The sequence below is a fragment of the Dysidea avara genome, chromosome 7, assembly GCF_963678975.1.
Source record: "Dysidea avara chromosome 7, odDysAvar1.4, whole genome shotgun sequence".
Classification (NCBI taxonomy): domain Eukaryota; kingdom Metazoa; phylum Porifera; class Demospongiae; order Dictyoceratida; family Dysideidae; genus Dysidea; species Dysidea avara.
In genome coordinates, this window is record NC_089278.1 from 34,188,802 (window position 1) to 34,216,015 (window position 27,214).

General features: G+C 37.4%; 2 protein-coding genes across 3 annotated transcripts; one reads left to right on the forward strand and one right to left on the reverse strand.

Moving 5' to 3' along the window:
- Positions 1-4,241: 4,241 nt before the first annotated feature.
- Positions 4,242-21,097, reverse strand: LOC136261720 (uncharacterized). The gene is made up of 3 exons (XM_066055766.1): positions 20,975-21,097; positions 4,474-8,441; positions 4,242-4,417 (listed from the first exon to the last, which is right to left on the reverse strand). Exons 2-3 carry the CDS (start codon positions 8,436-8,438, stop codon positions 4,339-4,341), a joined length of 4,044 nt encoding a protein of 1,347 aa, XP_065911838.1. The 5' UTR covers positions 8,439-8,441; positions 20,975-21,097; the 3' UTR covers positions 4,242-4,338.
- A 1,188-nt stretch (positions 21,098-22,285) lies between these two features.
- On the forward strand, positions 22,286-26,958 carry LOC136261831 (uncharacterized). Of its 2 annotated transcripts, none has more exons than XM_066055905.1 (6): positions 22,286-22,658; positions 22,715-23,176; positions 23,230-23,378; positions 23,419-24,322; positions 24,377-24,678; positions 24,728-26,958. In XM_066055905.1, the coding sequence occupies exons 1-3, from the start codon at positions 22,302-22,304 to the stop codon at positions 23,353-23,355; spliced, it is 945 nt and encodes a 314-aa protein (XP_065911977.1). In that variant the 5' UTR covers positions 22,286-22,301; the 3' UTR covers positions 23,356-23,378; positions 23,419-24,322; positions 24,377-24,678; positions 24,728-26,958. The 2 variants fall into 2 exon arrangements, with proteins under 2 accessions (XP_065911977.1, XP_065911976.1); XM_066055904.1 differs by having other exon boundaries at positions 23,429-24,322.
- Positions 26,959-27,214: the final 256 nt, after the last annotated feature.

A 27,214-nucleotide genomic window follows, 5' to 3' on the forward strand; every position in this document is an offset into this window, starting at 1 on the left:
TTCATTGGGTGGCCCCAATAAAATTTAGTTTCATAGCATTTTTCATATAGCCTAGAATTATCATTCATATCAAGGTTGTCCAAAGAAAATGTACTGGGAAACTGTAAAAGTGCTCAATAGTAAACAGTATAATTATTATACTGTGAATCTACATAGACAAATAAGGGATGGTCATGTCCAAAACTGATCAAAGGAAGTGTCCTTACAGGTAATTAACTTGTAGTGTTAAGAAGCACCAAGGGTCAAGGTATACAAAGCCAGCATAGATATACAACATATTGGATTGTACCTGCACTTTTTACAATGAAATGTCGAAGTATTTTAAACCAGTTTATAATTATTTTGCTGATCTTTCTACAGGGCGATCTGCTTGTAGCTGAATTTTCTACAGGATGATTTGTTACATCACGTTTAAAAGATTTTCTGTAAATTTGGAATACATATGTTTAAGCAAAAACAGATTCTGAATGCACTTGTGTGGTCAGTTTTCTGACCTGCTAGACATGGACGGTTTAAAGTTTCCAAACATGCCCCAAGGCAATGATTTTGACATGGCACTGTATCTCAAATGATTTACCCAAGAGTTATAATATATTTATTTATTTATTTATTTTTGGCAAAGAGGCTAAAATAGCCTGTACACCAAATCATGATAGAAAACATACATATTATTAGTCCAATGCATATATCCAGCTTTGACTTGAAGTTGTTCAATGAGTGTGCCTCAATAATATGCTGCAGTAAACTGTTCCAAGAATTCACTACACTCTAAATATATCCATTATGAACTCTTGGTATATCTTATTCAACTTCCACAGAAATTTGTTTCTCTACTAATACTGTAGGACAATTAATGAAAACCAATAAAAAATTACCATTGAACACTCTGTGAAACTGCTTTTTATGGAACTTTCATTGGCAACTTTTCATTGGTTTTTCATTAATTGTATTATGTGTGTCCAATTAAAATGCTATGAAAATAAAATTTCATTGGAGCCACCCAATGAAAACTTTATTATACTTTCACAGGTTGAACATTTTTTCGTTGCACTTTCATGGACAAAACTGTCCAGTAGTGTGTGTACAATTTCCCAGCTAGGAATGGTAAAGGCAATTGTTTAACCACAATACCAGAATCAAAATACTCTAATAGAAAATCAGAGTAAGGAGTTTAAAAATCAAGATGACATGAGTTATGTTACTGCGTGCACTGAGAACAGGACTAGCTAGAGACTGCACAGTATTCCAGTGGGTAAGGTGATTTCCAGATTTGGTAGTGAGTTAAGGTATAAGAGTTTGGTAGGCGCAGCCCGACAGATTCTGAACATTAAAAGTGCTTCAAAATTGACTATGATAGATTAATTATTTCATGGGTAGTGAATTTACTGTGCTTGGTTCCCTTTAAGTCATAAATGTCAATGAAACTTGAATAAAGTTAGCAGCTAAATCTTAAATATTGGAAAAATTGGATATTATGCATAGTTGGGTCAAGTATATAATTATGCATATCTGGGTCACTACAATGAGCTTAAGCCATCAATCTCATACCATTTAAAACTGTAGTCTGTTATGAATGGTCTATTCGTGTAGTTAGACTAGAATACATTTGACTACTCTATTAGAGTATCTCAGTCTTTATAAAGGCCATAATACTCTTTTGCCGTGACCCATGTTCTCCTTTAACATATAGATTATACACTTTTGAGGAATCAATATCAGTGTAAGTTTCTTAATACACTGTGCTATACTATACTATATCTGGGTTTACTCTGCACATTTATGCTACCAAACTAAGATATATAGCCTACAAGTTAAAATTTCAAGTTCCAGAAACCCTCCCAAATATGTCCCTAATAAAATACATAACGTACTCTAGAATGCTAGCACATGACGATCAGTATACACACATGTTGCACAGTAGTTGCCCATTAGAATTAAAAGAATCAGAGAACAGACACATACAGTAGTACAGCTAACTCTGTATGTGCAACCCACACATGCATGCATTATGTCAATGTAGAATGTATGTAGATACGTATATTTTCCCAAACTTTCCACAGTGCACATTAATTTTGGATTGTGTCATGTACTGTTGGTTCTGGCATTTAGTTAGTTACTGCCTTCTATGCACATACATATAGTGCGAAACATTATAAACTTCCAAAACTTCAGAAATAATGATATTTTTTTCAAAATATGTTTTTAGGACTATGATGTACTCATAAGGTAATGCATAAATACATTTTTGGTTGCTCCAAATATGGAATGGCTCTACGATACTGATAGATTTATAATTGCACAGACAGTATTTTTTATAGTATAGTTTTTGGTTTAGTACTGTTTAGAATTTTAAAATTCTGAAATTTTACAAAATGTGTACACTGTTTAGAGCCGTATGCCTTTAAAACAATCCATACTTTCAAAAATGTATCATGTTTTTAAAGGATAAGATTGCAAATGTTTTACAGTGGAAATTTTTTTAAAAGCTAGGTTTTTAGTACCGCAACACTGCATGCAAAACATAATAATAAAGCATAGACTTGGTGCTCTAAAAGTAGAGAATTGAATTTTTGTGTAAATTAAATTTGGCACAATATGAAAATAATGTGTACAAAACACCTGTTCAAAATTTGATGGCTTTATGGTTCTTTGAACTATGAAAGAAAACTGTGAGTGTATCGTTTCGTGGAAGTTTATGATACCTTGCACTATACAAATCTGCCACTGCAAAGTACAATCATAGGCGGCGGAGCCCCCCTCAGAATAATATCACGCCGAAATTATCCTTGGAGTGAGGCTGAAAAACGAATCCTGGGGTTGGAGGGATTTTTTTCCTTACTTTGGCCCCTTTTCTGTTACACCTTATTCAGTCAGTAAGTTAAGTCACTAGGTCTAACTCCTTGTAGGTTAGGTAATTCTAAGGCTGCAGCACATGTTGCTGTCTGACCTTCAGTGCTGGTCACTGTAAAGCGCTAATAATAATAAAAAACAGTGATAAAGAGATCGAGATACTCTAATAGAGCAGTCACTCTAATAAAGCAGTCACAGTGTTAGAGCTAGGGCTGGGCGGTATTGGAGTTTCGTTTCACGATATATCGTACAGAAATATATCACGATATTACTATTTATCGCGGTTATTAAAGATGACTGCTATATTAAAGTAGCTGACTGCTTTATTAGGGTATCTCGATCCTAGCTGACTGTTCTATTAGAGTATCTCGATCTTTGTAAAAAAAATTGACTAGCTAGTACTAGGTCCTTGTTTGCAGTAGTATCACGTGATTATTTGAGGTGCATTATAACAACCTTAAGGACTTAATAAGCTGTCACAAACACTAAAAATCGTAATAATATCGATATCGTGATATTATCGTTTCACCGAAATCTACGCGATACAGATATCGTTTCATTGCAATACCGCGGTATTACTATAATACCGAGAAACCGCCCAGCCCTAGTTAGAGCAGTATGCATGTAGCAAGCTATGTAAGGATTTTTATATAGTTTCAGCTATAAAGGCGTAGCTGGTGAGGTGGGCAGCTGTTGTCAGCTGGTTGTGACCTTTTTTTGTGTGTTCTCACCGTACCTAACCAGAGACAATAATGTAGTGCCTCAGCTCATTTCTGCCTCCTGGTCAGCCCCCCTCTCATATCAACTACTCCCTCCGCCACTGCTGATCACAATCAAACAATGCATACGCTTCTTCAGAGTATGAGATATTAAACTCTGAACTATATAATTTCACTGGTGGACCTCCTTAAGCTTGCCAGGTATATACTAATATTTTACATCATATTCATCTCCAATTATTGCATAGTGTATAAGATCTAGCTCTTTCTTAGGTACTGTATCATCACTAATAAAGCATACTGTGTGATCACTAAGTATAATCAATACAATACTATGAAGCTTTTTTTGCTGTGATCTTTCTCCTGCATGCAGAAGTAAAAATGATGCTATCAGCTAGACCTGTTGTGACCTTGTGACTACAGTCTTTATCTTACAAAAATGGTTTTTTCTATCATGTCTTTAAAAGCCCACTAGGGAGATTGAGAAGACTAGACTTATTACTGTGTTAATTTAAACTTAAAAAATTGAAAGTAGAAAATAATATCTTGTATATGCTTGTTCTTCTGCAGTTATCATCACTTGCCACTGATAAAGAAAGTATAGATTCCAGAAATCCCCTCCCCCATCCCAAATTCAACTGTACACATAACATCTATAAATAACTTTGTAGTCTCAATTAAATTAATAGTCACACTCTCACACACAAAGGTATATGACATGACACACATGTAGCATGCAACTGTACATATCATGATCATGAATTGTCACTCATAGGTAGTCCATCTCAATGTATTCATAAAGAGATTCTTGATAATGTTCAAAATCTGGGCCTTCCTTAGCAATCCTCCTACAATTATTTGCATAACATAACAACATTAAGACAATTAGTTTATGAACACTTACTTCCCACGGACGTTTGTAGTTGCTGTTGGTACCACATCTGCATTGTCATCTTTAAACAGACATTTACAACACTGGCCACATAGACACCTCATTACTGAGTATATATCATCTTTCTTGATATACATTGATAAAATAATGTAAGCCAAGAGAGGTAGAAAGAGTAGTCCATAAGCCACACCACTGATAGCATTTTCTTGGAAGTCAGCAGATTTTGATACTGAAATTATTTGCAGAGACACAACCAGCAGTAACAACTGAAGTACAATCCCATCATATTGATTGAGTGCATTGTTGCCATATGGTTGCAACAGAAAGTGTGACAAAGCAAGCACAACACACACTATTGCAAGTAAATACAATGAAATAAACTGGTCTGAGGTGATAACCACAATAAAGAGGATTACTTGTCGACACAGAAAATAGATAGCAGCAAACCAGCGATACTTGTCTTTGTAACATCCTTGAAACTGATCCAGTATTGGCTTAATTCTTATGAAGTTAATTCTGCTATTTATAAATGGCTCTACTAGAAGCAGAAGAGGCAAACCAAGAACTATTACTGATTCAAACAGCACAGCAATTATAAAGTAAACAATGTGACGACCATTCAAGTACTTCATATGGGGTGACAAGTAGCAGTAAACGTTGTCATTAGCTTCATATTGTAACCATCGGAATAACTGTAATGAAGTGTCTGCTATAGAGGTGTAAGTTAATGTGAGGATAAGACAGATAACATGGATAATTCCTCTGCTAATGAACAATGCAAAACGTCTGGAGCATCTTGCAAATATGGCAAGCAACACAAGAATTAGTGAAATTGCAGTAGGATGAATATAATGTAGGGAATATTGATCTATCCCACTCATTCCTTTAATGAAACAGAGCTTGCCAAGAAATCCTGGGCTGAGCCTAATGATGCTGAATATAACTTTTTCCACAATATCTAATCCACTAGAAAAGTGCACAATTTGTCCCAACAAAATGTCCACCACACTGTAATAGTAGATAATCCCATACAAATATCCCAGGTTGATTTTGAAGTACATAACGCCCAAAGCAATCACTACTATAAGAATCCAGTAAAGAACTGTACATATAATTACTAGAAATGTTATTCCAATAGAGCAATCCTCCTCTTCCACACAGTCATCAAAGTCAAATGACAATGTGTAGTTACCACTACACTCACCACAAGCTGGTCCTTCTCTGTGTACATTACACTGATCATCATATCCCACAGGAAGTACATACTTACTAGGAGTATCTTCAACACGACTGAAATTGCAGTATTTTTCTGGACACTTTGATACAGTCCTACTTCCATCTACTTCTCCAAACCAGTATTCTTTCTTAATAGTTGTGGTATTATCTACACATGTCACTGTATTTTCATCTGAATGGTAACACATACATTGATGGGAATCTGAATCATACATGTAACCTAACTGACATGGAACTAAATCAATGATTAACTTCAAACTAACCATCCCACTGTGTAGCCTCAAAGACATTAAAGCATTTTGAGTCACTTCATGTCCAGCAATACTTATTCCACGCAACTCACCCACAATCAAAACAAAGTCACTTGTACAAGTGTAGTTGTCACAGTTTTCAATGCATTCGATAAAAAATCTTGTTGCTTCTGCTCGTTTATTATTGTAGCCAGTGATGTTAGCAAAAACTCTAATTTCTTGACCTAACGTGATTCCAGTGATGTTACATCCAGTAGAGTTATTATTAAATTTTGCAGGTTCCCCTAACTCAAGAATCTCTGGCTGGGTAGCTAAGACTAATGGTTCAGTAGCATATGGCAGTAATGTAAAACTTTCTGGAATATAAAACATAGAGTTAGGATCTGAAGTATTACTGGATCTTCTCACAGTTTGAAAATTTTGAGCATCATCATAGAATATTGCTTGTCCCGACAACAAAGCAGTGTTGTTTGCTATATTAATCATTACATTGACTGCATCATTTTTGGGCACTTCATTGCAAAACTCACCACTGTAAATTACTGTAGTACAATTATTTGTTTCATGAAAGATTTCAGTACAGAAGTCACTTTGTGGATGGAACAACCAGTGACATTGGCTACGGTCCACATTAGAGAGTACAAAATCAACAAATATAGCCCCACCATGTTGATTAGCAGAGTTGCCTACAAAGTGAAACTGGTATGAAGTATAGTTGAGTAAAATGTATGAGTCACTTAAATACAAAGCAGCTCCTGTATCAGCCTCATTGTGTTCAAAGACAGTGGTACCTTTCCCTACCAGTACAGCATTGAACAGTTTTAGTGCAGTACCATCGTTATGACTAAAGATTCCATTTAAAATCAAGAATGCTGGCAATACATAATATTCCATAGAAGCGTAAACAATGCTATTACCTTGATTGCGAGTAAACATACAATTATCAATGAACATCAGATATGTCTTTTCTGTTGCACATCTTAAAGAGCTGTAAATAACAGAACCATCACCAAACCCAAAATTGTTCTCAAAATGTGAATTCTCAACATAACACTTGAAAATAGTTTCAAAAGCACCTGTTATATATAGTCCCCCTCCATTGCTGGAATAATGATTATCCATGAAATTTAGCTCTGATATCCGTAGAGTGCAGTTATCCTGTGAAACCTCCATTAAAATAAGCCCTCCTGTTTTCTCAGTGGCAAATCCTGTGTTTTTTGTCATAGTTACATTATTAATTGACACAGCCATGTTCTCATTGCGAATTTGAAAATACATCAAAGCTGTTCCACTGTTTTTATCAAAATTACTATTCAGAATTTCAACTGAACCGTTACAATTCATATTTAGTTCTACCAATGTAATGTCATATTCTAAATTATTGAAGAACTCACAATTGTCAATTACTAGATATGACGGGACTTCTTCAATGTTGTAACTTAGCATATTTCGCCCACCACTGTTGTCATGAAATTGACATGATGATAATTGTATCGTGGACATTTCTATTACTGAGTAGTTCCAAGGTGTCTGTACCAGACGTATTGATAGTGCAGAAGCATTAATGTAAAATTTGAATACACTGTTACTATTAAATATCACATTGGTTAATACAATATGTGGTGAATTTTGGGTTTTTATAAGAGCTCCTGCTCCACTACGACCACGATTAAATGAGAAATTAGTATTCTCAATGAAAATATTGGCAGCAACATTAGGAAGAGGAGAAACAAGCAATAAACCAGCTCCATCAGCTACTTCACAATTAAAACATGGCACTTCTCTGTAGTCAATATCATTAACAACCCCTAAGTGTCCATTGTGGTCAAAGAGGCAATTTGAAATGTTAACAGTTGCTTCTTTCAAGACATCTTGGATACGCATTGCACCAGTTACTTTAAAATCTGTTGCAGTACATTGGATAAAGTTATGCTGAGAATTGGCACAGTAAATTGTACCATAATTGGCATTAGATAGAAAGTGAGTATGTACAATTTCAATTAACCCAGATATTGAAGTTAATGATAGCGCTCTAACTCTAGAATGCTGAAATGTACAGTTAATGATAGACAAGTTGGATATTGTGTTGAAGTTTATACCTCCAAAATGGCTGTAAGTCTGGTCAACGTTTGGATCACCACATGAATCCCATGTGATTGATTCAACAATAATGTTGCCACAGTTATTACAAGATACACCACCAGTATTGTTACACGTTACAATAGTGTTACCCTGTCCTCTTATTGTAATAGCATTAAGGTTGTGTAACTCTACTATTGTAGTTAATAGGACTGAGTTGGATGTTATGTTGACACAATCATTACTCTGTAAATGGTTTAGTACATAACCAAGTGAAGAACAAGGATAATCTCCATCCAAGCAATCTTCAGTATCATTTCCATTAATATTAACTGTGATCTCTCTAGTGCATTCAAACTTTCCCAAAGAGACTTGAATTAGTACCAGTAACACCAATATATAAGCAGTCATTTTCTATGAAAATCATATATAATATTATGCATATTTACTAGACAGAAAATACGGGCTGCATATCATACAGTATGACAGAAACATACAGTATGGTAGTACTGCATACTAGGGATCATGTAGGTTTGTTTTTCACCATATTTCCTTGGTTAAATGTTGCACCTTTAACTATATACTAGCTGCACTTGAGTGGTGTCACAATCAGTAATTATTTTGAAATGAAGACTTAAACATCATTGTGACCATTAAGTGGCCATGGTGGTTGAGTTTGAATGGTCACCATATCAAGTTATTGAACTAAGGTAATAAGCACCACAGTGTCTAGTAAATATGGTACTGACCAAAAATCAACTCACAGAACCTTTATAAGTTGCTATATAAAAAAGTATACAGTACTATCGTATTGTATAGTATTGTACTGTATAGTAGGGACCACAAAGGTGTGGGTGAGGCCCATGAAAAAACATCATCCAAAAACCAGCCTCACATTCCCTGATGACGATGGAGCAGTGTTGGTACCCTCGATTGATTTGTTTTAGTAGCTGGTACCCTCCAGCTGTCCAGCACTTGACAGCCAGTGCTTGGGGTGGTAGGCAAGTGAAGTCCATCTAGCCTGGGAATGAAAAAAAAAAGAAGCAGTATTAGTTAGGTAAAACTAAGTCTTCAGATTGACCCAAAACGCTTTCAACAAGTTACTATAGAATTTTTTTAAAATCATTAAATGGAATTTTTTACTGACTGACTGAGTGAGTGACTGATTGAATGAGTAAATGTGAAGGCAAGCGTAACTCGATAATGGCTAAGGTGACAGGCTTGATTTTTCACTATTTGATGTCGCCGAGGTGCCTTTTGGCATACCACAGTATGTACAATGCATTCTTCTTGGACTTACCAGTGTCCTCCTTTGTGTCCCATTTGTCTTTGCTGACAGCAAAAAGTGTCGATTTGGCGGTAACATGTGATGGCTTCCCTTCATAACAGAAATTGTCTGTATTTTTCATTGTGGCTACTTTGATAGCAGAGGTGCTTTCGAACAGTTCTTGATTTGTAATGCTGTGTAATGGGTTGAACATACAGTATAGCTGACAATGAAGCATAATGGATACTTCACTTTTCAGATGATAATTGGTAGCTGGGGTGTGCGGCGTCATTTCTTTTGATGCGGTATGCATGGGTTCACCAGTCATAATAATCCTACTTTACAAAAGAGTTTATAACATATTTTACAAAAGAGTTAATAAACAAGTACACAAAAATAGGAATTTTCAACTAGAGTATGACAATAACAAATCGATAAAAAGTACTGAAACAAGCTGCATGATATTAAATCACAGTAAAACAATAAGAAGTGTTATATCCCTACTGTGAATGTGCTATAGTCCCTACTCTAGTTGAAAATTCCCAAGTTCTGGTGTACTTGTTTTCCTCTGAATGATTGGCTACTTCTATCAGATGACAAAAAATGGCCAAGGCTACGGGCTTGTTGCTTTGCTGTCAGATGTCATTCCATTCTGACAGGTGCCTTTCAGCATACATAATGCAGTACATACAATGCATGCAACATAACTATACCCTTGTCCTCCTTTGCATCCCATTTCTTTTGCAAATTGCCAATCTATGGTAGCGCAATGGCTTCTCTGTGCTGGCTATCCCATATTAGGTATATTCCCCAATTATTTCTCCATTTCATTCCAATTTTTAGTACAATCCGTTAAACTGTCTATTAAACTTCATTTTGCTGTTTTGACCTGCTAACTACCACTATGCTGTACCCATGTTTTTTTTTATTTCCTTGTAACAGAAATTGTTATCCCAACAGTGTTGGTGATAACTATATATGTGACCCAGTCTGAGAAAATCGGTCTTATCGCCAATGTCAGCAGATTCGATTTTTCACCAAGGACACAAAGCTACATGAATAAACTATCTAACTACACAATCAAAATCAACTAGACTTGAGTGGTCTGGTTTTGCTGGCTGCTTTTCTCAAACCCAGTGGCAATCTGTACATGTGGTGTGGGGCCTTGTGGAGCTCTGGTCAGCCTGGGGATGACTGTATGTGGCTGTACAGCTCTGTGGTGTTGAATAAGCACCTCTGCTGTGAATTTCCTTTCATTTTAGCCAGTTTTGAGACCTAAATGGCCCAAAACTTGGCCTAATTCATCCCTTGGCCTTCCCTTTCAATTTTTGAACACCATCTGCTTTTCTCAAGCCCAGTGGCGATCCGTACGTGTGGTGTGGGGCCTTATGGAGCTCTGGTCAGCCTGGGGATGACTGTACGTGGCTGTACAGCTCTGTGGTGTTGAATAAGCACCTCTGCTATAAATTTCCTTTCATTTTAGCCAGTTTTGAGACCTAAATGGCCCAAAACTTGGCCTAATTCATCCCTTGGCCTTCCCTTTCAATTTTTGAACACCATCTTGCCCACCTTCCAGGGCCCCCACCTCCCACCCAATTTGCAGCTCGCCTGATACAGTCAACCTCGGTTTGAAAACTATCTAAAATGGCGGGAAACCTAGTTGTTGGCTACTTGCACAGTGGATGCTCTGGAAGGTAAGGAATTGGGATAAAACGTGTGAAAATTTGGTACACAAATTGTAGCTTCAACCTTTGGCGAGCTACAATACACTAAATACTTAAAACCGGCGTTTCTCGATACTTTAAATAGGCGATAAGCCCGGTTTTTTCAGACTTGGTCACATATAAGCTTAAGCTAGGTGACATAAAACTAATTGCTAGTATTGCCAGATGCTTAAAACTATCTGTTTTCAGGCCAATGTCTCTGACTGCTTATGCAGCTTGTGTTCCTTTATATAAATTACAGTGTATTTACTACTGCAATTATATTTCAGAAGGCTCAGTCTCACATATCAATGGTGTTTACCCTAATTCTCTAAATAGGCAGCTAGTTGGTTGGTCACTCTAAAGTCTTAGAAGCATGTGTAGCACATGCAACTGTGCGCATGTGCACTACTAAACACTATGTACACTATAAGAAGTTTGCCACTCCAGCCTTTTGTCTAGCACAGGCTAGTGAGTGTTGGTTGTGCTATATTTGTTCTTTATTTCAAAGTGATATCACCATTGAAATGTCTAAAACTACATTAGAGGTCTACGAAGTGGTTTTACAACTACAGCAGCAAGTGGACATGGTATGGTCTGCTTATAGAGACACTCTTGAATCATATCAACTAAGTCTCTGAGATGGTACAGAGTAGCAAGTTAGACAATAAAACACTGATTAGTGGAGCCAGTAGCAATGTCCGAACAGCAGCAGATTAGCTAGTAGAAGATTTGGTTTCAGCTGGGTACAGATGGCGGAGGATGAGAAGGTAGCTATAGAGGACTTGAAAGACCAATCCATTAATTAAGACACACAGTAGTGTGTCATGCACATACTGTAGTGTGCCATGCGGCTGTAGAAGTCACACCATAAGTACATTGATAGGAAGAAAGAAAAAAATGCAATTTTCACTCATTTGTAGCTCCGTGATGACTTTTGTTTATTTGACTTTACATGAAATAAGACAATTTTTACTGCGGCAACACCCACCACCATTAGTAGTATTTTGAGCAAAATTGCTTCATGAATTCCTGAGATATGAGATTTCAAAAATTAGCTTAACTTCTTGTTTTTTTCTCTTTATTTTCTTCATCTTTTCACACTTACAAACGCTGTCGGGTAATCTGTTTGCCTACCACACAAAAGGGGGATTTAATGGTGTATCTTGGTAGAATACGATAAACAGTGCGAGATCGAGATACTCTACTAGAGCAGTCAGCTAAGAAGTACATTACTTTATTAAAGTATTCAACTATGTCTTGTACTCTGTTATAAGTCACCCTGTAGACTACAACAAGTCACCCTGTCCAGAGATCAGTTACAAACAGTCACCCTGTGCAGAGTTCAGTTGTGCTGAACTCTATACAGGGTGAATTGTTTGCAGCTGAACTTTCTACAGTATAACTTGCTGTAATTAAACTATTTACAAGGAGACTTCTAATGTAGCTGAGTTCTCTACAGGGTGACTTGTTTTACAACAAGTTATCCTATTATAGAGAGTTCAGTACTGTTGCGAACTGGTATGTAAGAACTAGTTATTAACCGGTATTGTCTATCCTTAGGATAAGCCAATTATTGGCTAAGAAACCTTTAAACCGGTTTTGCCCACCCACTTGGTAAACCATAAATTGCCCCTGCTGACAAGTGTTAACATCATAAAATAACCTCAAAGCATGTTATAACGGACAATTGGAAACAGTGGAAATAGAAACTGGAAACGGAAAGTGGAAAACGGAAATGGTCAAATTGTCATATAAATGTACCCTAGGGCAAAACCTTTGTTTAGTGGCCACCTCTTAACGACCACCTTCTTATAAAGACCACCTCTGTACAAAGACCACATTGTAATTTAATCTCAAAGATAGCTAAGGACCACTTTGTGGTCACCATTGATAAAGACCACCTCTATTTTACATGGTAATATTTGGTAAGCTTCAAACATGTATTTCATGACTCATATCAATGTCATCTCTTTGTCCACACTTCACTCAAGTCATATACCATCATCGCTTAGTTCAAGTTGTACCAGCATAGATATGGTACCATACAATAAATATATTTCATGCAAGTGAAATGTAGCTAGTACACTACAACATGCTGTAGCAACAAAAAATGAGGTCTCGTAGGAGATGATGACCTTAAGAGCCTAGTGTTTTTAGTTGCATAGATAAAGTGGTCATGACATACGTAGGATGTTTGGAACCTAGCTATTATTGCAATGTGAAGAACTTTGTAAAGAGGTGATCTTTCTAAAAGGTGACCATGAAATGGTCAGTATGCCTTAGCCATCTTTGAAATCTAACTACAATGTGGTATTTGTACAGAGGTGGTCTTTATAAGAAGGAGGTCTTTAAGAGGTGGCCACTAAACAAGGGTTTTACTCTAGGGTACATTTAGTATTCCATTTTCCGTTTCCGGTTTCCATTTCCACTGTTTCCAATTGCCTTGTTATAACTGTTATTGTAAGGCAGGATGTTGATAGCCACTTTGGTGCCACCCAAAGGCTTCCAACAGGCATGTTGAGTACCATTATGTCTGCTAATTTACAATCAAACAATAATTGGTCAATATCTAACTATTCACCTTCCAATAACCGGTTTTAGTAAACTCTGCAAGTTCACAACACTAGAGTTTAGCTGCAAACAATTCACCCTGTAGAGAGTTTAGCTATAACAAGTCACCTTCTAATGAGTTCAGCTACAGCAAGTCACTGTGTAGAGAGTTCAGCAAAGTTAATAGCAAAAATTTTAATAAAAATGATTCATTGTAAAACTTGGAGAAGGTGACACAAATTCACCTGAATTGTTGTTAGTAATATTTTTGCCATTAACCTACCATCACAGCCATTTCTAGGCCGCCACTTTGGGTTTCACATCTTTTTTGTGGGGACCACACCCCTTGTCTACAGCTTAGTTCTTTTGGTATAGATCATAAATTATTTGCTGCTGCCAACGTATCAAGTGATTACAATGGAGTCTGCCTCATTACTGTGTTAGCAGTAAAGGAACTCTTAAAAAGGTCATTCATGACATATGCAGAAGAAACTACTGAGAAACCAGTTCTCAGCTCCTAATCTCCCTCTCCATGGCTGGATAAGGTGTGGGAAGCAGAATGCTCCAAGAGTGTAAAGGTTCTTGACCAGCAGTTGTCACAAGGTGAAGCCTTCTTCCTGGATGCAACTGGGTCCCTGATGGAAATTATAGAGGCCAGCGAGTGGTTGCCCATTGATATTGTAAAGGCAGCCTGGGAAACACTTCAAGCCAGCTGTTGACTCTCAGATGGCTGAAGGTTGTGGAAGAGTGCAATACTGGCCTCATATCATTCTGTCAAGGTTTCAAAAACCACCAGGCTGAAGCTCCTGACCAGAATTCTGATAGAAGGATCTCCTCCATCTCACTCAAGTGAGAGAACTCAGGAAAGCAAAAGTTCTGAAAAGTTGGATATTTCCAAAGCCCCGCCTCAAGTGATACAACAGGACCAAGGGGGTGTCATAATTACTATCCGTTACAAGAGGCATGGGCCCCACTGCTACAACAGCTTTTAGGAAGCTTGCTTCTATGTTGGCCAAGAAACATAGCATTAATTTAATACAGCAAATGTGATATGTAGGCTTTGCTTTTAAGATCTTCAGTGGTGTGCTTGAGGGGTCATCGCTCTTCAAATCGCAGTCCATCAACATCAAATACTGATTTGGCCTACTCCGAGGGTCGCTTGGAGTCTGGTGGCCTTGTTTGATTCCTGGTATTTCTAGCTGTCCAGCACTTTAACACCTAGTGCTGGGAATGGTGGCAAGGGCAATCCATCTAGCCTGGTAATAAAAAAAAATTATAAAGAGAAAATCTCCTTACAATGGAAGAGAGCGGGGGTGGACAAGCCCACATGAACTGGTAATGAAGTTACGTAAGGTCCTTAGTGCTACTAAAATATATTCTAAAGAAACGGATTCTTCTATCTCTCTATAGGGATATGTATATCTACCATGTAGATCGTTTGTGCTTGTTTGATAAAACCGTCAGTGATGAATTGGTGACCACCACTTGTCATCATTTTGGAATGTTGATTTCTTCACAAAAATCACACCATTGTAAAGTACAAACACAGTAGGACTCAAATATATATCAAACCTCATAGTCGATATTTTTTTACAGTAACAATTAGCTCACATGAAACACTTTCAAGCATCACTTAAGTGCATTGCGTAATGGTGTACCCATTCATGTGGACTTGTCCTACCCCCCTGGGAAGAGAGGAGGCACAGCTCCCACTAGAAAAGAAGGTAGCAGCTTGAATACAAAGCCAAAGAGTTGACAATTAACACCTATAAATAGCCCCTGTATTCATTTGATCATAAAAAGCAGATGTCAATTGTACATTGCTGCAAGTCAGGCTTTGCCTAAATGCTACCAGGAGTGGAGTCCCCAAAAAGGATGGCAGGAAGGTCACATTTCAAGGAGCCAAGAGCTAGTCTCAAGTTAAGTAATAACACGTATAGAAGAATTTTAAGGGATCAAAGAAAAAAGTAGTGAAACAAGGGAATAGCAAGAGAGGTTGGCTATACCTGCAGATATACTAATGCTTCGGACTATAACCAAACCTGATTGAACAACTATGCTGTAAGTATGAGAATACTGTGATGTGGATTACAGGTGACTCCAATTTGCCCCAACATCAGTTGGAACCTCAACTCTGTCGTATCCAAGGAATATCCATTAGAGTTATGTAACATATTACTTGACACTTTTAGTACTTTTGGGTTTTCTCAGCTGGTTGACTCTCCGACAAGGTGAAACAATATACTTAATTTATTTGCTAAAAACAGACCTGGCTTTATTCAGAAAGTTACGATTTCTTCTGGCCACAGTGAACATGAATTGACCATTATTAAATCCTCTCTTGTAGCAACCTTAACTCAACCTCACACAGTTTACGTGTGGCATCAAGCTGACTGGCAAGTACTCAATGAAAGACATTTCACTTTTCTAATACTTTCATATCTAACCATTCTGTTGATACCCCAAATCAAGACTTTTGGAACTCCTGTAAGCAGGTATTTGGAACTGATACCCTGTAGAGTACTTTCACAATCCCCTAGCTATATAGACATCCTTGGAAAAACACCCAAATTAAGTGCCTTTCCATTACAAGAACAATAAGCTTGGATTTCCTGCCTTGAATCAGATTGGAAGCATATGGAGAACTAAAGAAACAAGTTCAAAGAGAATGTCATAAAGCACACATACTTATATATCCAAAGTAATTGACGGAAAAATGTATCTGGCAACAAGTGTTTTTGGTAGTAAGGTAATTTCTAAAATCAGACTTTATGCTGATGACGTTATTTTGTACATAGAAATTCATGAAGGTGTCTTCAGACTACAGAAAGACTTAAGTATCATTGCTCAGTTGCTGACATCTGATTAATGAAGCTCAACCTATCCAAGTGTATAATTAATTTTTGTAGTATATGTCTAGATCAGGTTGTTACAGGCATTTGCCTTCTTACCTGTAATCCTAATAATAACAATAATAATAAAGTGTGAAAACCTGACTACCTGAATAAGAAAACTCCTTTGAATTCAACATATAATTCCAACAGTCACCTCTTTTGTAAAGTTACTTCTGCCAAATACTTAGGAGTCACCATCAGTCATAACTTATCTTGAAATGGTTCAATGTGAAGCTGCTTGTTTTGTTTGCAACAATTTTTCAACTTGCTCCAGCGTGAGTTTCATGTTGTCTCAGTTAACCTGGCAATCACTTGAAGAAAGAAGGACTAATTCCATTTTACAAAATTATCAACAATCTGATCTCTATTGACTTTTCACATGATCTCCAATCGGAAATGTCATCTACTTGGAGCTACCTTACAAGATTTATTAATTTACCTGCTAGAATTAACTCGTATTACTATTCTTTTCTCCCACACTCAATTTGACTTTGGAACTTATTAGTCCGGTAGATATAACTGAAAAAAGGGGTGAACCCCAGAAAAAATTTGAAGAAAGCTGATTTTGGTATCATTAGAAAGCACATTTTTCATAGAATAACATATCCAAAATCCTCTAAAATCCACCTTGGGGGAAAAATTTTTATGGCCAATTTAGTATTGAGGTATATGTGACTGGATTCAGGAAAGTGGATCTTCCACACATATCTACTTTACCAACTTTGACATCTCATAACTTCAGATTGGAAAATAGTATTGACTTGCAATTTGATCAGTTTTGCGCACCAGCATCACTTATTAGGTGGAGAAAATTTCAGAGTGATATTCAACTTGAACACTAAGTTATGGTTTCTCAATCGGATGCATTTGCAAACCCATGTTTGCAAATCTGGTGACCAACAAAAATGTGTTATTCTTAAATTATTTTTTCATAAGAAACAGTTTCCTTAGCACTTCTGCAACTCTCTCCTTCACATTTGCAACACACTAATAATCCATGTTTGCAACAAGAGCATAATATTGCTACCACATGGATTTGCAGTGGAAAGCTGGAATTTATATTGTACAAAATTAATATATATGATCTATGGGACTGGTCCCATGTCTATCATCATCGGTTGCAACCTTAATCCTTCTAGTTTCCCTCCAATGAATAACTTCTTGCATCAGCTAAAACCATTGATCCTGAAAACTCTATCCAACTGCAAGGGTTAGCACACTTTCATAGCTCGCATGTGTAATAACTTTCTGATGCCACCATTTCCATGTACTTTGTTTTGTATACCTGAGACTCCTCAATGAATCAGACTGATTCCCATCATACTCCAACTTTTTCAACATGTGCAATTGTTGCATTATACAATCCATCATTAACTTTTCAATCGTTTGCACATCATTTGATTGCTGATTAGGCCGACTTTACCTATTCAAATGTTGTGGACATTGTATCACAGCCACCCAGGCATGTGAAAAGAGGACCTACATAAGTGCCCAATAACGTCATCATTTTTCCAAATCTTCAAATGTTTTACAACCTCTGAATGAAAACGGATACGTACTTGTCATGTTCTGCTTCCAGCATGCACCAGTAGCACAAGAACTTCATTGTTGTCATCAGCTACAACATTCACTCTACTTCCTTCAGTTGTAAAATTGAAGTACGCATTGGACCATCAGTATGTCAGAATCTCCATGTGTGCAATCAGTGTGTAGGGCTGTGAACATCCCCAGGTATGTTATGGTATGTGCAAGTGCAGATATTCAGTCAAGTGAATCTATGGAAGCATACAAAAGTCAGGAAGTTTTCTTGCAAATGAAAAGAGCAAACATCAATTGATTGTCCAATATCTGAGAGATGATGGCCAGGTTGTGCATCAGAGTAATTTGGATGCTGACACACTGATAGTTCAATGTGCACTTCGATTTGCAATTGAAGGAAGTAAAGTGTGTTGTAGCTGATGACACTGATGTTCTTGTCCTCCTGCATGGTGCACCAGAGCATAGCAAGTATATATTTTCTTTCAGAGGTTGGGAAACATTTGAGCATTGGAAAATTGATGACATTATTGGGCACATAGGTCCTATTGAAACGTCATAATTACTTCTTCTCTTTTTGCATCCTTGCATGTCTGCGACATTTGAACAGGGTAAAGTTGGCCTAATCAAGAAGAAAATGATGTGAAAATGATTGCAAGAGCAACACACTTTCACAACTTGTATGTACATCTACAAGTTATTCATTAGAAGGAACTTAATGACTAACTTGATCCACTACCATAATGGAGCTAGAAACTAGAAGGATCGAGGCTGTATGCAACTGATGATAACAGACATGGGACTAGCACCAGAAGTCTTAACTTAAATTTGTACAATATAAATGCAAGCTTTCTACTACAAGTCCATGTGGTAGCAACATTATGCTCTCAGTGTAATCATGGATTAAAGTATGTTGCAGCATGTGACAGTTGCAAGGGAGAAAATTGCAGAAGTGCTGAGGAAACTGTTTACAATAATCGTGACAAATATGTTTGTTCAGAACTTGCATGATAGGCACTTTTTATTTCTATAACCAGTCTTATTCTTATTTCATACAACTAATATTGATTGCAATGAATTTCTTATGAGCAAATATTTTAAGGATAATATGCATTTTTGTTAACCACAAATGACCAGATTTGCAAAAATAGGATGCATTTAATAAAGAAACCACAATTTAGTGTACAAGGTGAATATCAACCTGACATTTTCTGCAACTAATAAGTGATGCTGGTACTCACTACTGATCAAATTTCAAGTCAATACCATTTTCCAATCTGAAGTTATGAGTTGTTAATTTTGGTAAATTGGATATGTGTGGAAGATCCACTTTCCTGAATCCAGTCACATATGCCTCAATACTAAATTGGCCATAAAAAATTATTCCCAAGGTGGATTTTAGAGGATTTTGGATATGTTATTCTATGAAAAATGTGCTTTCTAATGATACCAAAATCAGCTTTCTTCAATTTTTTCTGGGTCCAACCTTAAATCTACTGGACTATATTGGTTGTTAACTTAGTTATTGCACTGGGCTTGAATAATTTTTTCTTTTCATTCTTGACTTTAAGTTTTGTGACATTTTGTACATACACACCACACTCATTATTGATGTATGTGTATTACTCAAAATTAGCTATTCCCTCGTTTCACTACTTTTTTCTTTGATCTCTAATTCAACTTAAATTTTCTAATCTTTTCTTCTACATAGTTGGTTGTTTATTTACATAATTATGACTGCTGAACCTGAGCATACCGCATCTAAAGATAGAATGATGTCAGTCTTGTTTCTGAATGTGTGCCCCGGCAATCAATTACTGAGAAGTTAAGTGGCCATTACTCTTTGTTCTTGGGGTTTGCAAGTCGAGACTTGGTGGGGGTTTGCATCACCAGCATTTTCCCAGTAGGTGGGGAATTGTAATTTTCAGTGATGCAAACCCCCACCTTCCCCCACCTCAACCCGTATCTGTTGTAGTTGAGGATTACATTGATAGGTGCATAACAGACAAAACAGCACAACCTTCAGGTTCAGAAGCAACATGCAGCAGTACCATACCTTCCACCACCAACGAAGTCAGCCAAGAGCGTGACCTTTGTCAGTCTCTTTGTGTTGCTTATATATGAGTGTGGGATTATTTCAACAAGGAAAGGAGAAGATTTTTACTGACTCGGTTGTGCTCATATCTGCTATTCTTCAACGCACTGGGTTAGTTGTTGATCTCATTTCTATTGAGATAGGATGTCTGGGTCACTTTATGCCAGAAACACTTGCTCAAGTAGCTACTGCTTGTTGCGTGCCGAAGAAAACTGTTCGGTCACTGTTTGAGCAAGCTGCTCGTATTGCCATCCCCTGCTCTTACAGAATTTTTAATTCTAGAGTTTCCCTGGAGTGGGATCTGTCGGACCTTTTGACCTGAACTTTGGTACTGTGTAGTTAATTTTGTACTGTAAGTTAAGAAATGTAAGTCTTGCCAGGGCTCCTGCACTGATCACTCTTTGGCTATCAGGGTATGGTAACCCTGAGTCTAGGCCCCTGTTTGCATTCTATATTTTGCGGTCTTAATAATCAATAAGACGTTCACTATCACAGTGGTTAAGTTTTATAGCTAAAGCGGACTTGCTTAGCTAACTTTGACAATTCACCTTGTTGTTTCCATTACCTTTGTCCCTGTTCCCGTTGTTCCAAGAATCCTGCATCTAACAATTTTAACCACTTGTAACTAAGTATGTAGATGTTAGTGTATAGTTATTATTTAATGTATGTTAGGCTATCAGTGTAAGTCACTGGTAGACCCTCAGAATTATTATTCTGTAAAGCATTATTATTATTATTATTACTATGGCGAGTCATTCTCGCCCCAATAGCCCAGGAGAAAGAGACGTTTTGTTTTGTTATAAAATACAAGAAGTCTAGACTCAGGGCTATCCATCAACCGCAACGGCAAACATCAACAAATTAAACTTTAAAAACTGATACTAAAAAAAAAAACTTACCTTCGTTTAGTCGTTGCGAGTCCGTGTTGAGTCGCTGCCCCGGCTGCATGCAACTAAACGTATTTCGCAGTCCCGAGCGTTTCCTGGTTTTAGGGCTTCCTGGTTCCAAGTAGTCTGGCGTAGCCAGACCTTTAAAAAAATAAAAGGTCTATCGTGCACCTGATTTACGGTAATGAGTATGCATCAGTGGTCTGGTCTCCACATTACCAGACAGACATCGACAGACTAGAGATGGTGCAAAGACGATCAGCAAGATTTGCTTTAAATAAGAAAGACAGATATGCTAGTGTGACTAAAATGATGGAATCTTTGGGATGGCCTAGTTTGCAAAGCAGAAGAACAAATGCAAAACTGATAATGTTTTACAAAATAATTAACGATATTGTTGATGTTGATATTGATGACAATATACTAGTACCAGTAACATGTCACTATACACGTGGTCACCTCATGCAGCCGTACACAAGAGTGGACACATACAAATATTCATATATGTCATCATCAATTAAACTTTGGAATACTTTGCCAGGAGATGTTATCAATCAAAACTCAGTGGAAAATTTTCAAGCCAACTTGCACACACACACATGCACACACTTGTAATTAACTGACAACAAAATAATGTTAATATACATTCACACACAATCATATAATTGTAATTCAGATATGTACGATTATACTCCACTTATGGAGGTATGTACATTAAATCTATATTATTATTATTATTAATACATCATGTCTTGTATCCAGTGTTGGGAGTAACGCGTTACATTACGTAATATTATTACTTTTGTGGTACCTAAGTAATATAACGAAATACGCTATAAAAACAGGTAATATAACTCAAGTTATTTTACTTATCAATGTAACGCGTTACCTAAGTAATATAGTTACTGTAACGAGTCTAATATTACGTAATATTATTACTACAAGTAACGAAGTTACTAATCTCGTTACTTATCCTCTGAGTAACGCCTAGCCACAACGAAAAAAGCCTACTGAATGAAGCTTATTCACCAGCTTCTTACTTATAACCAAGATTTGTGCATTGTCCAACAACGCAATCATGTCACGTGATAAGGTGGTAGTTTCACATGTGACAACTTAGGGCCGCGGACACAAAGTAATATAATATGTAATATTATTATAGTTACTTTATTTTATGGGTAATATGTAACTGTAACTAAATAGTTCAGTTGCAAGTAATATGTAACTAATTACTTTTAAAAAGTAACTTGCCCAACACTGCTTGTATCGTATTCTATGTGTTTCGCGTTATCAATAATGTATCAATTATGGCTTCTAATACAATCATTTTCTGTTTAGGATGTGGCAGCAATATAACGAATCAAAAAGGAAACCGGTTGATTCGGACACCATCATCACGGCACATTTTACCTGTTGGGGTTTGCTAATCAGGGAAGAGCTAAACACCCGCTCAGCTTCAGTAACTGCCCAGTCGATGGCTGTAAACGTCGGGAAAATGTGCCGAAAGTGCTTCAACACGTTTGAAAGAACATCCAAGTTGTGGCAGACTCTTACAACTGGCATTGCTAAAGCAGCAGATGCGTATGTTCCACACAATGCTCCCCTTGCTACCGTTCCTAGTACCTGTGATGCTCCACCTACACCTAAACGACCCAGATTATCAGATTGGCAAGAAGGGCAGTCACCAGTAGTCAAGGTTAGAAAATAAGCTGATATTATCTAATTGTAAGCCTTCTTTGTTTGATGTTTCAGGTTCAAATAAGGTATCGTCGTAATAAGTTTCGGAATCATATCTTAACACCCTCCAGGAAAGCCATGGGCAAGGCCATTGCTAGGCCAAGTAAACTGACAATAGCCCGGGAATGCTTGAATGATCACACTATACGATGTTACATTATGACTATCTTGTCTAGAAACATTCGTTCTGAGATGCACAAGATGTGTGCTGAAAAAACCAATTCTGTTCTTAAACAAGAAGCTCCTGAAATATTGGAAGATTTTTGCTGGGACAGTTTGCTTACAGAAGTCCGAACCCATGCACCCACCTTGCTTTATTTTTTGAATGCTTGCACACAAACCAAAATAAATCGCTCTAACCGAGAATCTACCATTGGGATGTATATAGCCATGCTTTTAAAGTACCACTATAACAAGATGTCCTTGGTGCAAAAGATTGTTGCTTTAATTCTTTATGCTGGTCGTTCAAGCAAACAGGTATGTCATTAAATAAGATCATACCTTCTTGTATATTTTTGTACATGTATTAGGTGTTTCAGCGCTTGCAGAAGATCAATGTCTGCATATCTCACCAAACCCTAAATACTATCATTTCAAAAGTGGGACTAAAGTTTGATAGGTTATTCAGTGGAGAGACTTACTTCTTGGCGAGTTGAATGTTCCTGATGTTGCTGGACAGGTATTAATGGTGGTGTTTTCTGAAGTTCTAACATTAATAGTTTACTATAGATTGATAACCAAGTACAGGATGGGCTATCCCATGTTCCATGTATCGAGATGGAATATCCCGACTCAGATAATTCTAATGAATCGTCAACTCATTCAGAGTCATCCTTTAGCTCTCCACCAGTTTCACCATTGATGTCAGAAGGTGAGTTGACTGATTCTGAAAATGAAGAAGAGTCTGAATACCCAGATTCAGAAAGTTCTGAGTGGTCGACTGAAAGCTCATCATGCTCAGAATCTCCCAGCCTTGTTGCCCCATGTTTTTCTCCATTAACACCATCGAACAGACAAAGTAATCTTGAAGATTGGGTAACTGCAATTGCCTGCCCTGTAGCTGAATCACCTCAACATTTACAGATTCCAGTGATTCTGTCTCATCAACTGCCAGCTGAATCACCTCAACGTTTACAGATTCCAGCAGTTCCGTCTCATCAACTGCCAGCTGAATCACCTCAACATTTACAGATTCCAGCGGTTCTGTCTCAACAACCGCCAGCTGAAAATATTATACCAACCAGTTTTGAATCTCCTGTTATTACGACTTACAAGTTGGTGGGAGATAACATTGACTTCTCAGTTAAGGCTCGGTACAGTCGCAGTGATAGCCCTAAAGATCAGTCTGTCCACTATTTTCATTATATGGCTGTGCGTGATCGAACTTACTTTAGTGACTATTCTAGTGAAAAGGCTGACACTTGTTAGAATAGTGCAGACAAAATGGCGAAGTTTCTCTTGCCAACCAAAGAATGTGATGACCAGCTGACTAATCATCTTGCTGTTCTGGTGTCTCGGATTATAGTATCACACATGCCTTATTTTCGTTTCGCCTTTTCTGATGTTGTTTCCTGGCACATTGACCATCCATACTATGAAGACATGAGTTAAAAGTCTGAAGTGGTAAGCATATTGTGCACTTTTTTTTGTTAAACAGATTAGAAGGTTTTGTTGTAGACCCCATTAGGTGTACTGCTTTTCAATGAAAACAAAGGGGATGAGATGATCAAGATATTGTCCCATGTTCACCAGTCTGTGCCAGTGGTGGAACATGAACGTGAAGTGGATGTTGGGAATGAAAGAGTGTTTCACAGCCAGTTTCTAGGCTCCACTCGCTGTTGTTTGGTGGTTACCAATTGACGGCTGCTCGTGTGAGAGGTGCCCAAGAGGCAAAGTCCAACTCTGTGACTTCATCCAAGAGATTTGATGGACTCATTCCTGTAATAGAGGACTGGCACACAGAAGTCATCCTGGTTGAGGTTATTGGTCATGTATAACTATTATTTTTTACCTTTTTTGTTTTCTCAGGTTTTTGGAAATATTTTTATGATCTGATTCTGCTGGAGAGCACTGCACTCTTTATCAAATGCGAAACCTAATCAACCAGCAGAATATTGGGAAATTGCCAAAACACTGCTTAAATGCCTGTAATGATTTTCTGAACATAACAATTACAGGACACATATTGAGTGCTGCATTGAAAACATTTGGAATGGCAACACTGGATAGTCAACCATCCGAAGACATCATTCCTTGCCCAGAAAATACATGGACACAAATTGATACTGTCTTTGTTGGAGCAGTTGAGCAAAAGTGTTGTGGAGAAATACATCAACCATTTCTTTAACTCAGCAGTTTCTTCAAGTGGAGATCTTGTACATGATTACACAAACTACCTGATGAGCATAGGCTGTATGTACATGCTATTCAGAGATGCAATAAAGGAGGGTGATGGCAGTAGAGTGCTCTTATACTACCGTTACCTCCTGCCACTTTTCATCAATGCTGGACGTCGTAACTATGCAAATGAAAGCCTGAACTTACTTTGTCAGTATTACTTTGATTTGCCACCTAGAATGGCCCAGCAGTTGATATGGTGCAGATTTATCAACACTGCTGGTGTAAAAGGAAGGAATATACCTTCTGATCAACACCTGGAGCACCTGAATAAAGTTTTAAAGGGAACCATACAAGGGCTGGGCTCAAACAAAAGTGCTGAAGGTATTGTCAGACGTAGCAAAGCACTGGGTGTGATGAATGAAATACTGTCAAGGTTTGATGAGAGTAATAAAGTTAGTTCGTTGAGTGGGGCTCATGGTGTGCCTGAGCACAAGAAGGAACTTGAATTAATAATCAAAGAGTTACAGGAGCACAAAGTATTTGAAGTTATACAGGGACGGAAACATCCTTCATTTGACAAACCTGTCAGTGTTGTACATATGAAGCCAGTCTCGGAGATACTTTCTTGGGTTACAGATCATCTTACAAGTCGTTACTATAAGAAAAATAACCAACCTCATTTAATATAACAACTGTTTTAGTGCTTAAACTTTTACTCTGGCTGTTGTCTAGTGTGGCATAGCTGACCAATTTTTTTAGAAGGGTTGGCTATGTCCGACTATTTGCTTCAAATTTTAATACATTTTCAAAAATTTGATGTTTGTGGGTATTTATTATGCTGGCTTTAATATACGCTGTGTGAGGGGTTAGTTCCACTATCCTTGAAAATCATTAAAACAGTTTAAGTAAACGTAAAACAAAAATAAACTACAAAACTATTACAGAAATTTATATTATTTAATAAGAGTTGACTAAATTCACATCAGAGTATATATTTAAATACTAAATTGTTGGAGTTCTTCACATTGGCCTAAACTGCATACATCACAGCACAGACAAGGAGTGCTTTTAATGGGGTTGTATCCTTCAAAATTTTGAAAAAGACAGTCCCTTCTGCAAGTACTGCTTGTAATGTAATTTCGCATGCTTGGATCAATGTGGATCATTCTAATCTCTTTGATGAGCATTAAAAGTGCAAGTGACTTGTCACCATCTCCAGTTTCCTGAATGTAGCATTCTATATCTTCAGGTGGGCCAACGTGAAACACTTGGTGAACATCATTACAATCAATACCCATCCCGAATGCCACAGTAGCAATAACAACTCTCAGATGTGAGGGCTTTGTGAATGACTTTAAAAATGTGCTCCTTTATTTCAACATCCACTGAACTATGGAACATATCCACAAGCCTGAATTCAGGCAAATCTGGAGCATCCACTGGTTCAGTAAACTGCTTGCCAAGGCAATATCGCAAATGTCGATAAATACGGCCACACTCAGGTAAACGTCGGCAATAAATGATGGTACGTGGAAACTCTCCTCTCTGCTTCAACAATCCACTGACCAAAGGTGAGAATGCTTCTTGTATATTGTCAAACTTTTTGATCATAAAAGTTATGTTCAGTTTGGATGGTGACACTGCAATGACTTCAGGATTTTTCATTCCTAAAATAGCAATAACCTCTTCTCGAAGTGACTTCGTTGCTGTTGCTGTTAAGCACATCATGTGCACTGATGGTGGTATCAAGCTCCGTACTTCAACAATCCTTTGCATTACTTTCCTAAAACTATCTCCCCTATGTGCAATAAAGACAAAACACAATGTAATTATGCTTCAAAATTTACCTTATGTATTGTTTAGTGTATTTTTACACTATGTAAATATCCACCATCTTTATTTTATTTATTAAGGCTTTACAGCACAAGGTCTGCACAAGTGCTGAAGGTCTGTACGACACCTGGTCCTACAGCCTATTTATATCACTTCACCATTGCATACAAAAGGCACTATTCGACACATAACTAGCAGGATTACTTGAGGGATCGGGACAGTAGAAATAATTTATTATGGTGGTGGGATTGTCTGTGCAACACAAAAGTCTCTTACCATTTCTTGACAGTATGTGCCTCATCGATAACTAAGGCACATATATTTGAAGCATAAACATCCGAC